Source organism: Electrophorus electricus, chromosome 9 (genome assembly GCF_013358815.1).
Source record: "Electrophorus electricus isolate fEleEle1 chromosome 9, fEleEle1.pri, whole genome shotgun sequence".
NCBI classification, from domain to species: domain Eukaryota; kingdom Metazoa; phylum Chordata; class Actinopteri; order Gymnotiformes; family Gymnotidae; genus Electrophorus; species Electrophorus electricus.
In genome coordinates this window covers 23,596,124-23,608,403 of record NC_049543.1, presented here as the reverse complement: position 1 = coordinate 23,608,403, position 12,280 = coordinate 23,596,124, and the positions used below count along the sequence as shown (strand labels likewise).

The 12,280-nt window shown below is 46.8% G+C and overlaps 1 protein-coding gene across 30 annotated transcripts in view; it reads left to right on the top strand.

The window, feature by feature from the left end:
• Positions 1-12,280, top strand: part of LOC113578995 (neurexin-1a-like) — a 233,413-nt gene that overhangs the window by 11,102 nt on the left and 210,031 nt on the right. For 14 of the 30 annotated variants that reach the window (XM_027012599.2, XM_035529936.1, XM_027012591.2 and 11 more), the window contains exons 3-5: positions 3,055-3,072; positions 4,840-4,869; positions 5,480-5,491. The exons of 7 other annotated variants lie outside the window; for them this stretch is intronic. In XM_027012599.2, coding sequence (XP_026868400.2) covers positions 3,055-3,072; positions 4,840-4,869; positions 5,480-5,491 — 60 coding nt within the window. The remainder of the gene's footprint in view (positions 1-3,054; positions 3,073-4,839; positions 4,870-5,479; positions 5,492-12,280) is intronic. 9 more of the 30 variants (XM_027012597.2, XM_027012593.2, XM_035529935.1 and 6 more) reach the window with 3 other exon arrangements.

Below are 12,280 nucleotides of genomic sequence, written 5' to 3'. Positions count from 1 at the left end.
TTAGAGCCGTATCTGTGCCCTCAAAGTTGGCATTATCTATTTATCATCTCTGAGTGTGTCGTGACGAACGGGGCGGGACAGAGAACAGGGGCGTGGCCACGAGCGACAGAGTTCCCACAGGGTTCCGACTACTACTGCTGCCGTTGGGATTTAAGGAAAGAACGTCCAATTCGGAGGCACCGTGTGACGGTAGGATGAAGATGATAGAGCTCTCCCGCTGTGTGGAGGTGGCAGCGCGGAAGCCAACGGCTGCGTGCCGGCTGGCTTCCCGCGTTCCGACGAAAGCTGGGGCCGGAGCGCCGGGCGGAATGGCAAAGCCTGGGAGGGAACAGCAGCCTCCCTTTCGTTCCACGTGCGCCGGCGCGATGTAGCGGAGACGCTGGGAGCGGCGGTGTGAGCGTGGCACGCGTGCCAACGCCAAAATCTCCCATGCCGGGATACGGCAGCAGCGACGGAGTAGTCCCACCAGCCAGAGCTATCATCCCGTACCACATCTGCTACGGCAGCTTTTCCGTCAGCTTCCAGCGGAGCGGCTGAAACGCTCAGCCGTCACGTCCTTCGTGCGTGGCCCCCTCATTCCCTCCTCCTCGTTCTTCCCTCATTGTGAGGAGCAACAAAGATCGTGAGCTGCACGATGCTATTAAGCGCTGGCGAACACATCAGGCTGACGCACTGCACGGGGAATTATCGGTCGACCATGGATCCCGTTACCTCTCGCCGAGGCTAAGGCCCTGCTGTCCGCCCGGGCCGTGGGCCAGCCGCAGCTGAGGACACAATGACTCATCCGCTGAAACTTTTAAACATTTGCTCTTGGGATTTACAGTGTAGTCTATAAATAAATTGACAGTGACGCAGTTGTTTATTTGTTTGTGATGAAGGCTGAGGGTGGAAACCATACCCAGATCTGTGCCCTGACCCCTCTCCATCGGCCTTTGTCACAGTGGTTGTTTTAGTTCTGTTTCCTGAAACACAGACTTTGAAATGAAATGATGTCTGTGAGGCTTAAATGCGAAATGCCAGTGTAAGCATCTATTTTGGGTGAGCTATATGGAAATTCACAACCTTTTTTAAGCGCCCCTTCCATTTTAGGGACCTGCCAGCTAGTGAGCTTGTATGTATACTGGGCACAGAGCAGATGTTTGGACAAGGCCTAATTTTCTAGCCCCCAGTTTCATGTGAACAGGAGTGAAGGAAATGTGGTAGCCAAGGGCAACTGTTTGAGGATGTGCAGAGGTGCTGAGATTCAGATTTGCATCACAGCTGTGTCATGCGCTATTCTGTATGCTACAACTAGTCATCTCATAATGAGGAAAGGATGCTGGCATGCTCCCATCAGCTCAGTATACCAGTTAATACCCAGTATACAAATTAATCAGCCTTTTGCCTGGTTGTATGATGAGACTGAACAGTTAAATATTCTATGAATTAGGAGGGAGTTTAAATAAATTAAAAATGCATATGTAAATCCAGTTAATATGTAAATCCTTTGTGGTGACAGGGAAAATTAATGTTCAGTGCAGACCTTATTATATATTCTTATTATATTTTTTTTTTGGTGTAAAAATTCATTTTTCCTGCATGCTTAATACAAACACCCTTCAGTTATGTAGTACCTGTTTCCTGTTACTGTTGGGATAAAAATGAGCCATTCATGATGAATTAAGTATAACAGCACGATGGTAGCCACCGTTTATTTAACCCTTACCTGCTGGAGTGTGGTGAACTGTTGGGTGTGATGTTATTTCCAATTCTTTAATGCAGGCACGCTGAATCCTGAATGTACAGATGAACGTAGCCTCCGTAAGCCCCTATTAGAAAGCAGAGGGAGATGTCTGACACCTGGTGTAGCAAGTCCAGACTGAAAGACGGGTTCTGTAATGCAGCATGGTCTAGTTGGCGGACACTCAAAGCGGTCTGTGAGCCTGCTGAATGCTTGCTGTCTGCAGTGATCTAGTGTTCAAGTTCAAAGTTCAAAGAGGCTTTATTGTCATTTCATCTATATACAAGTACACAACAAAAACGAGACAATGTTCCTCCAGGACCATGGTGCAACACAAAACAACAGTGCAACAGACAACATATTACGCAAGTGCAAACAATCCAATAGTGGCAGAGTAGCTGAGTTACTTTACACAAGTTTACTTTATAGTGTACTTTTAGCATAAAAGGAACAGTGATAGTCTTGTAATGCCTTAGCCACGTGAAAAAGGTTTTCCTATGTATTACGGGCTCTTTTTACAGATCTTGTGAGGGTATGCTTCTATCTATTTTCCTCCTAAGTGTATTTTGTGTAGCATAATGTCAGGATGTCTCAGCGTTTTTGGCTGTTGGAGACTATTATTCTTGGACTAGTGTTTGGAAAGACAAATGAGCACCCCTGGCTTAGCACGAGCTAAATGCCTGTCTACTTGTTATGTAGTTTTTATTCTCCACAACTTTAAGTACTACAAATGTTGAACTACTGTCACAAAGTATCTGATAGTGCTAAACCCAGCATTTGTTTTTGTACTAATAACTATAGCTCTGCTTAAAAGGCAGAGAAATCCTGAGGTCTTTGCTCCTTGGGCCACTACTGCATTATGGCGGTCACAAATAAATTTGTCCTACATACTGTACAGAGGACGTCAGGTTTTTTTTCGTGTCAGTGGCGAGACGGGGGCGGGGCGGGGCAGGGCGGGGCAGGGCGGGGCGGGTCTGAGACAGCCTTTGTCATCTGCACATATCATGGCACCGCCTGCAAATTAGCTGAGCGGCTGCTTTGGCGGAAGGCGGCTCTCCCAGTTCCTTCGGAGGCAGGTCGTTTGTCCCTGTATGTGGGTTTTAGACCCGCCGCTCCCACGTGCCGGTCGGTAGAGCCGTGCAGACCCGGGCTGTCCACAGCGACAGCCGTGCTGGAGCGGCGCCGTGACTCCTCTCTCCCACAGGGGTGGCGCCAGAGCACTCGCATGTGATGTTTGATGCCTTGCATGCTAACATGCAACGGCTAGTACTGGTGTGCATGCTGCTTACTGAATGTCTTCCTTTGTCTCTCCTTGCCCTCGTCCGTGCTTGCAGAAGACAGCCAGGCCGAAGGTGGGTACTGGATTTTTATCACTTCTTTACTTCCCTCAGCCTTGACCCATAATATGCTTTGTCATTGTGATTACATGTGCAGTGCGCGGACGGTAGGTAACCTGTACCTTGCTAAATTACGTTTTAGAATCCGAAGAGATGGGAGTATCTGAATTTGACGTCTCTTGGGCTCACCTGCGATGTATACAGCAGTCGGGGTGGTTTGTGGCGGGAGGAGTAACTCACAGTGGCCACTACTTCAGTCAGCCCTCTGGGGTTAACACAGATATTACGCTGTTTTCAAAACGACCAGGAGATGTCAAAGTCAGCTGTCGCATGCAAACGGCATTATAATTTGGGATGAGGAAGTCAAGGGAATGTTACAGAGTCAAACCGAAACATTTACTGTAGTTATGCCCACATAATGATGAGAGATAGTTTAATAATGTGGTATGGGAGAAAAAAAAATCAACAGTTGTTGCATAATCTCATAATCTGAAAAGCCAGCGAGGGGAATGTGTGTGGCCCCATCACCTCAACCCTCTAATGATGCCATTAGTCTGGCTTCCTTATCCCTAACGACGGTGGTGGAATGCTCCTAAAAGCGCTTAAAGGTAAATGATCTGTCTGCACGATGCCTGTGTCTGCTAAATGTCAGGTGTTAAATCTCAGTGTCCATCAGCTACGATGCGGAACATAACAGGATTTAAATGGAAGGAGTGTTTTTCCCCCCCATTAGATGTTTCTTTTCAAGTGGGCTGGTGGTAGACACGCCTAACAAGACTGTGGTCTACTTGAATATCAAGGTCATTTCGATACAATTCAGTTCAGTTATTTATATGCTGCTCTTCACAGATTTGACGGTGTGAGGAAACTAAAAGTGAGCATAGCAAGGGGAGGAGGAGCCAAGTCTAACCTCCAACGATTTCCAAATTCTGATAAAGTGTAGATTACTATAGGTTAGGAAAACATTATGAAGATGTACCGCTTGCAGGATAAAGTTAATCGGGGTCAGCAGAGTGGGGGAAAAAAGGCTTAGCTCTTTAAATTTGCACAATTTCCGTGGCATCGTGTCTAATATGGATGCCAGATGGCAGGTGGGCAGCATGCAAGTGTGATTCAGAGAGCATGGGGCCGTCAAAGAGGGAAGCTGAATGTAGCACCTGTGTTTTGAATGGGTGAGTATTTGTCTACAAGCTGCTTCATTTAAGTTTCATTGTTTGGGAAGTTTCATTGAAAATTTGAGTGTTAGCAATTACACTGTCATTCAAGGATTTAGAATGGCTTCCATGGGGGTCACGGTCTAGGACACAGCCAATTTGATGACTATGAAATCAAACAAAAGTGCCCCTGACATTTGTAGTAAACAGCATTTCTGTCTTGGTGCAAAAGCACTTATAGTTTTGCGTATCGGGGACGGAAATTATCATGTTGTATTTTGTGTTGTTGCCAAAGATATTTGGAAAATATGGCAGTGTTTAGTTCCATCTGTCTCTATTTGCACTGTAAACCCTGCAAAGGATTATGGGGGAGGCAAGGTTGGATTAGGTGAAGATATTTTTCCCTCGATGGTGCATGATGTACGACGACTACACAGGTGTGGGAAAATAATAATCAGACACATGTTGCCATGTCCTGTCCCCGTCCCCTTCCTGTCTGTGTGTTACTCCCTGTTCTGACCCAGTCGGGTCTGCAGGCTGGGAGCGATGGGCCTGTTTGTGGTACACTAAAAGCTCTCTTCCACTCTCCTGTTCCTTTGCTGACTCTGCTCTTCTTTCCCTTTTAAAGGTCTTGCACACCTGATGATGGGAGACCAAGGTATGGCTTCTGTTCCTTTCTTACCCCGCCCCTACCCCACCATCTCCCAGCCTCCCTCTCTCCTCCTCCTCCTCATCTGCCCCGCCACCGTCAGACATCTCGGGCCGTTTGTGGCGCGTCGACAGGGCCACCTTCGCCCTGGCGTTAGGGACTCGGAACCTGAGCCGAGGATAAAAGGCGTCTCCTGCTGAAGTTGGCGTCACTTAAGTTCATTTATATGCATTTTGTCACCGTTCTCCTGGATTTCCGTCAGCGTTAAACTCAACAAAGTAAATCCAAAAATGTTTTGGCTGCGTCAATCGGATATGAATGCCCCAAATTTCCTGTTCTCCAAGGATGGAACAAACCCGCCAGACTAAGTAATTAGGGCTTCAGTAAGAGTTACTGCATGTAATGGGAGAATGAATATTGCTCAATTAAGACCTCCTTCCCCCTTCTCCCATCACTTTTCATCCTATTCATTTATTCCACCCCAGCACCCTGTTGTTACCCACATCATTGCCCCCCTGCCCCTCGGAGTGACGATAACTCTTATAAATGTCTCTCTCCTCTCCCTTTGTTTTTGTTGGGCACTGCTTCTTCCATGGAACCATTTCATCAAATTCTGTAGGTAAAAGTAAAGGTACCTCATTTCTTTTTTGTTTTTTTATCTCCTCTTTATCCTGCTTTGATGATGTCTAAGCCGGTTGCTCGTGTCTTTCACTGATTCCCAACTTCACCGTATGATCTGCTAAGTGGTTCGCGGAACTTTTTGCGTGTAATAAAGTGTGCTAAAGGTAGGTGCCCTGGCTTCCACCTCGCTTTGGCTGCATGCACCCCGTGTCACGCGCTGTTTGGCAGCCGCCTGGCTCCAGCCGCCGTTGGTGTGGTAACCGCTTACTCGATCACCGAGATGGGTTCCTGGAGGAACCCGTCTCAGCGAGGAAAATGAGGGATTGTTCTTAAGAATTGAGAGTTTCCGCATTGGAGGTAAGTGACCGTGCACGAATAGTTTTTTTGACAAGAAGAGTTTTTTGACTCAGGACCGCCCTGAAAACCGTCCAATTGCTGCTCCTTGATCCAGAGTTAACGCCACATTTTTCTCTATTTAGTATAATTACTGACTGTGAAGACAAAAGGGGCCAGCTCCACTCATGTGACTGCTAGATTTACTTTAGCCGTTTGTATTTTTATAACCTACAATTTATCAAGGAAAGCTTGAAGGGAATCTTGGCGGATATTAACGCAACTACAATAATTGAAGTTTGTATTAAGACAACTTTATTGAATTAAGATCACTTTCTTGGGGAAAGAAGACAATTCAAGTATTAATTTCTGCTACTTAAATTTGATTTGATTTTAAATTTGATTGAGTGTTTCTTAAGGCATTGCTCAATTTAGCTTTCACCATATCATGCTGTAGTACCCTTGTGATGTGAATGGCTTATATTAGGTTGTTAATAGAGCTATGATGCTATTAAACAGATTCACTGAAATATTTTGCTACATTTTGTAACCTTTCACTGAAACATATCTTTGCTTTTAAGGCTTAGCAGTCATTCCATAGGCAGTGAATTATGAAGTTATTTATAATATAGCTGTCTCGGAAAAGAAACATGCACTGGAGACATTTCAGATGTGCTAAATAAGCGTAAGACTGTTAGTCTATTAATGTAATTCTGTTACAGTAACACGGCTATTAGAATGAATTAGAACCACACATATGACGGACTCGTGTGAAAGGTAGATTCTCATGGCTGGTTCTTCCAGATCTGAGAGCGGTGATCGGAGCAGCAGATTCCCGGTAAGTGTGGCGTTCTTCTCTCCTGGCTGTGCGGCTCTTCCCTGCAGCGTGTCGGCCCTGGAGCTCCGTCTACTTGCCTGTCAGATCCCTCTGTGCACTTTGAGGTAGCTATTGAACGTGGGCCTATACAGCATTTTCATTCAACTTGCATGAAGAGAGACTGGATTTGCTTTAGTACATTCAAATGTTATAATGTGCTTTGCATTCGCAAAGTGGACATTGACGTTCCTGTGTCTGGCACCAAATGCTGCAGTTTTCAAAGTGCGGTCATCTGAACTTTCTTGAATATTCTGATTGATGGGGATTTGACGTTTCAGATGTCTGCTAAGAAATCAGCAAGGACCTTTTCCATATCACTGGAGAGCCAGTGTGACATTCCTCTGTTCAGTTGTCAATAGCTAAATCTGGAGGTTTGGTATCTGTTGCCATTTTTTATTTAGTTATTTTTTAAAGACACTATAAACAGAAGTGGTTCGCATTATAAGATTTACTACCAGCCATAACGGCAAGAGTGTCTCCTGGATAGCACCACACTGTTGGAGTGAACAGCATGGTTGGGACATCTGCAGAAACTGCCTCATTGAAGCTGAACTGGTCCCTCGCTGTCTCCGCCACTAGCCCCGAGAAGGCGGGGGGTTGGGGGGAGCCAGGAGGCGGTACAGACCCCCGAGCTGACTCTGCGTCAGGGACTGAATGCCACAAGCCTCTCCGTATCTCGGACTCTCGTTCCGCGACCTTCCCCGGGGGGCGAGGCAGACATCAGCGGACGTGAGCGCGGGCGACGAGTCGCTGGTGTTTGCTTAGCCTCCGTTCGCACACCCCCGCCCCTCCGGGGAAGGTCGCGGACCTGGGCGGCTCGTTTGCGAGGCTGCCGTGGGGGAGCCGGGGGCGTCGCGTTACCGTCATGCACCGCTGCCAGGGCCGCGGTGATGAGAGCGCGGATCACACGCAGCACGGGCAGCGCCCCACTCACGATTCCCCACAGCATGCTACAGCTCCTGCCGTGAAGTCCACTTATTGCCCCTGTCTCTGCCAGTGGTTTTCAGTACAATAATGATTAGCTCCTGCTCAAGAAGCTCTGAAGGTCGCACGCCGGTGCAGGACCTTGGCTAGGAGGCCGCTTGAAAGCATAACCAAAGCCGCACGTCTCTCGCCGTTTGGCAGCCTTTAGTCGTTGCGATCCCGGCAGCCTGCAGCAAGCGCATGGGGCGACAGGATGAGAACTGCAGTACCGTGGCGATATTTAATTGCCCTCATCACAGGGAGCTGGGGGCTGAGGAGGGGGCATGTGCTTCCTAAAGAGACCCCTGGGTACAGGGATGCCAGATTTGCAGGTGCATTTGCGCTTTTGCTAAATTAGTCCAGTTTTAGGCTAATTCCTTTTCCCATTGTGTACGGACAAGTCCCCTCTTCAGTTATGCGGCTCTAGTCGTAGGGGATTAGTGAGCTGGACCTGATGTGGTGAACTCGATTGGTTGAAATTGCTTATTTGCAACACTTGCACTTTTGGCTAAAACATAAAAGCCATCCGCACTCAAACTCCATTCCAAGCTCTTTAGAAAGCATTGGACATTTCTGCCACCTCAGCCAAGCATCATGTGAGTTTCATTAGATTTAGCAAAAACCATCAACAAATGGCTCATATGGCAATTGTGCTTGATAGAATGAAATGTTTTGGGAAAAGCTCATTTATGAAATAATTATATGTGATCAAATTATGAGCAACACCAGGCCGAGATTGGATAAGGGATGAGGGAGGGTTCTTGATTTTCTGAAGAACATCCAAAATACAAAGAGACGTTTCTTAGGACCTCTGAATCCTGCAGCCGCTGGGGAATTATATACGCGCGTTTCTTTCAGGGAGCTAATAATTATGCTAAAAGTCTCTCATATTTGTATAAATTCAATTAGTCAGCATTTGACTTTATTCAGAGGCAGAATATTCACTGGCCTGCCGTGATCCCATGCCTGCCAACAGAAAACCAATACAACACAATCCTGAGGGGTGTAGGAGCATGAGGAAAAGCGCCATGATAGGAAAACACAGAATTAGTGTTTTTTTTCAGTGGCCTCCACTAAACTGTATTTATTGGAGGGAACGCAAAGCATATTTATGCTCTGCTAAAAGCAAGGCAAGACAAAGAGGGAAAAAAGTGAAAAAGGAATGAAAGAGAAGGATGAGTCTAGAATAAAGGGAGGGGGGTTGGCAGATCAATATGGAATTGGCTGTGCTGGCTCCCTGGGTGAACTGGAGGGAGAGCTGGCTGGGATCAACACCGCGGATCGATAGTGAGGAGGAACTGCAGTGATGAAAACCTCTGCCTCGGCACGCAGAGAGCTGTGCGGAACTCTCGGCAAAGTCTAGGGTAGACCCGGATGTCTGTTTGCTTTCAGGGGGAGGGACGTAGTCCGAATGGGAAAAGTGCACATTCAGGATTTTGGGAGATTGCCTACAGCTGATTTTTTTCGGATGCGTTCTAGAGAAGTGGCTTCTGGATGAATTAAGTGAAGGAGCTTATTACCGTGCCGTGGTTTTTAGAGACATTTGTTGCCTACGGTATGCAGGTGTGTCTGTAGTGAGGGAGATTCAAATGTGATTTATTTCACTCAGCATGACTCAGAGTGATTCATATTCATTCTGTTGCTCCTCGAGTCCTGCGCCCTCGTCTGAGTCTGAGCCCATTTAGAGAGGGGCAAAAAAAAGAAGAAGAAATGCCGTCGCAGTCGAGGAAATTAAAATGCACGTGTCCAAATGGGTTTGTGAATAAGCTGTGTGTTGTTATTTGTATGGCGTAAATGACCAGCAGAGGGCTGGTGGGAACCCAGCTGCCATCAAGACCAGGAGGGAAAGCTTGGCCAATGAGCGCAGATGCAGGGCTGGCAAGCCCGTTTCTAATTGGGGCGTGCCCCTGTTTGTCTGCCGGGCTCAGTGGCGATTCATTTCACTGGTGCCCTTCGTTTAGGACAGGGTTTCAAGCACATCCCCTTATTACCGCGGTGATATCTTCACATCTAATCTGCATGTGTCGCGGAGGAAATGAACCACGGCCTTGACCTGTGTGATGCCCCAGCTGTGGTTGTACGCCTGCGTAAAGCCACATCGGGTGCTCGTGGCGATGCAACGTCAGGCCCCTGTGCGTTTTCCTCTACCACGGTGAAACGGTATCTAATTATTAACCTCTGCCTTTGTTGACAGCTTTTATCATGCTTAAATAAATAGTCAGCATCTTCCCTTTAATCACGAGCCTGAGTATCTGTTAACAGTCCCACAAGCAACAGTAGTCTAGGATTAATATTATTTTTCATTCAGCTGAGTATATCATGAATCACGGTACCCGGAATGTGATGCTATCCATGAAAATAATTTGCACTTCCAATTCTGTAATGGCTGCTGGTGGGAAGCATTGAGGGGGGTTGGGGGTGGGGGGTGGGGGTGGGCGGTTGTCAAGTTGCTAAGGCCTGTGAATTTAGCCTCTTCCGGAAGGCACAAATGAAATGGAATGGAAAAGAATGATCCCTTCCCTTACAGATGATAGTATTCCCTCTCTCTCTCTCTCTCTCTCACTCTCTCTCTCTCCCTCTCTCTCTCTCTCTCTCTCCCTCTCTCCCTCTCTCTCTCCCTCTCTCTCGGCACAGATATGAAAAGTAGGTACACAGCGGAGGACGCCTACATCATAAGCCGGATATGTGGGTACTGTGAGTGGCAATTGTCTCTGAAAGGAGATATAATGGTAGGCAATATTTGCTCGTTTAATTGAAGTGGGAAAGAGAGAATTCGAGATGAAGGCAAAGACCAGAACAAACCCACCTTTGGGTTTTTGGACCTTTTTCCTCTCCTGCTTCTCTCTGCATTATTTTTTTTTTAGATTCAAGTTTTATTTTACTGGACCCATTTTCAGGATATGGGTTCTACATTTTTCTTTATTGATGCATCATAGTTGTGCTGCGAAGATAACTGCTAAATATATCGCAAGTACCCTTTTTTTTTTGCCTTCAGAACTGCCTTTATTCTTCGTGGCGTAGGTTCAACACGGTGCGGGAAACATTCCTTAGAGATTTTGGTCCGTGTCGACATGACGGCATCACGCAGTTGCAGATTTTTTGGGCTGCACATGCATGATGCGACTCTCCAGTCCCCCCATGGCCCTGAGGTGCTCTACTGGATTGCGATCTGGTGTCTGCGGAGGCCGTTTGAGTAGCGAACTCATTGTCATGTTCACGAACACCAGAAGATGGGGACACTGTGGTCATAAAGGGATGGACACGGTCAGCCCCAGTACTCAGGTAGGCTCTGGTGTTTAAACAGTGGTATTAAGGTATCGGTATTAATGGGCCCAAAGTGTGCCAGGATAATAGACCCCACATCGATGAACCGCCAGGAACAGCCTGAACCGTTTGTACAGGGCAGGATGGAGCCATGCTTTCATGTAGTTTACGCCAAATTCTGACCCTACCACCTGAATGATGCAGCAGAAAACGTTTTTCCAACCTTGGTGAGCCCAATTTTGGTGAGCCCGTGCGAATTGTAGCCTCGGTTGCCTGTTCTTAGCTGACAGGAGCGGCACCTGGCCTGATCTTCTGCTGCTGTAGCCTACTCACTTTAAGGTTCGACGTGTTGTACATTTAGAGATGTTCTTCTGCCTACCTCAGTTGTAACAAGGGGGTATTAGACTTACTGTTGCCTTTCTATCAGCTTGAACCAGTCTGGCCATTCTCCTCTGACCTCTGGCATCAAAGAGACATTTCTGCCCAGAGAACCGCTGCTCACTGTATATTTTTTCTTTTTCAGACCGTTCTCTGTAAACCCTAGAGATGGTTGTGTGTGAAAATCCCAGTAGATCAGCAGTTTCTGAAAAACTCAGACCAGCCCGTCTAATACCAACAACATGCCACATTCAAAGTCACTTAAATCACATTTCCTCACCATTATGATGCTTGATTTGAAGTTCAGCCTGTCTACATGCCTAAATACATTGAGTTGCTGCCATGTGATTGGCTGATAGTTCCAGCTGTTATTGTTTCATCTGAGAATATAAGAATGAGGTTGGACCCTCGTGTTTTTTCAAGTTTGGTTTATTTGTCACATACATAGTCATACACAGTATAACTCGCAGTGAAATGGTTTTACCGTTACGTGAGACCTTCTGTCAATATATTCAGCAGCTGAAACATCCTTAAAGGATCGGGGGGTGCCTTCTCATTCCCAGTGCATGGAAACCCTTTTCCCCTACAACAGATCCACCTGCCTCAGTCCAGGAGCGGGACTAGCGTGATTTGTCCCCAGGAGAAAGGTCACACCACATGGATCCACTCAGCGGCTCAGCGTTAGACATGCAGTGCTTACGAGAGGCTTGCGTATAAATTCCATGTAAGTAGGAAAGAGGGAAGTTGGCTGTATTTATTTCCAATTAGTGCATGCCCATGTCCAGGAAAAGCGCATGGATAAGCCCATTAATTGATTTCGGAGTCCGGTTTAATAACGTTGTCAAGCGCTTGAGCACGCAAGTTTATATGGTCCTGAGTGTGGATTTAGGAATCATGTCCTGACCTGATCAATCTTGAAGTGAACTGATATGTTTTGGACCATGTCTCTAAAAAGCTGCTTTGGCAGAATTCGTAGTGGAAGGC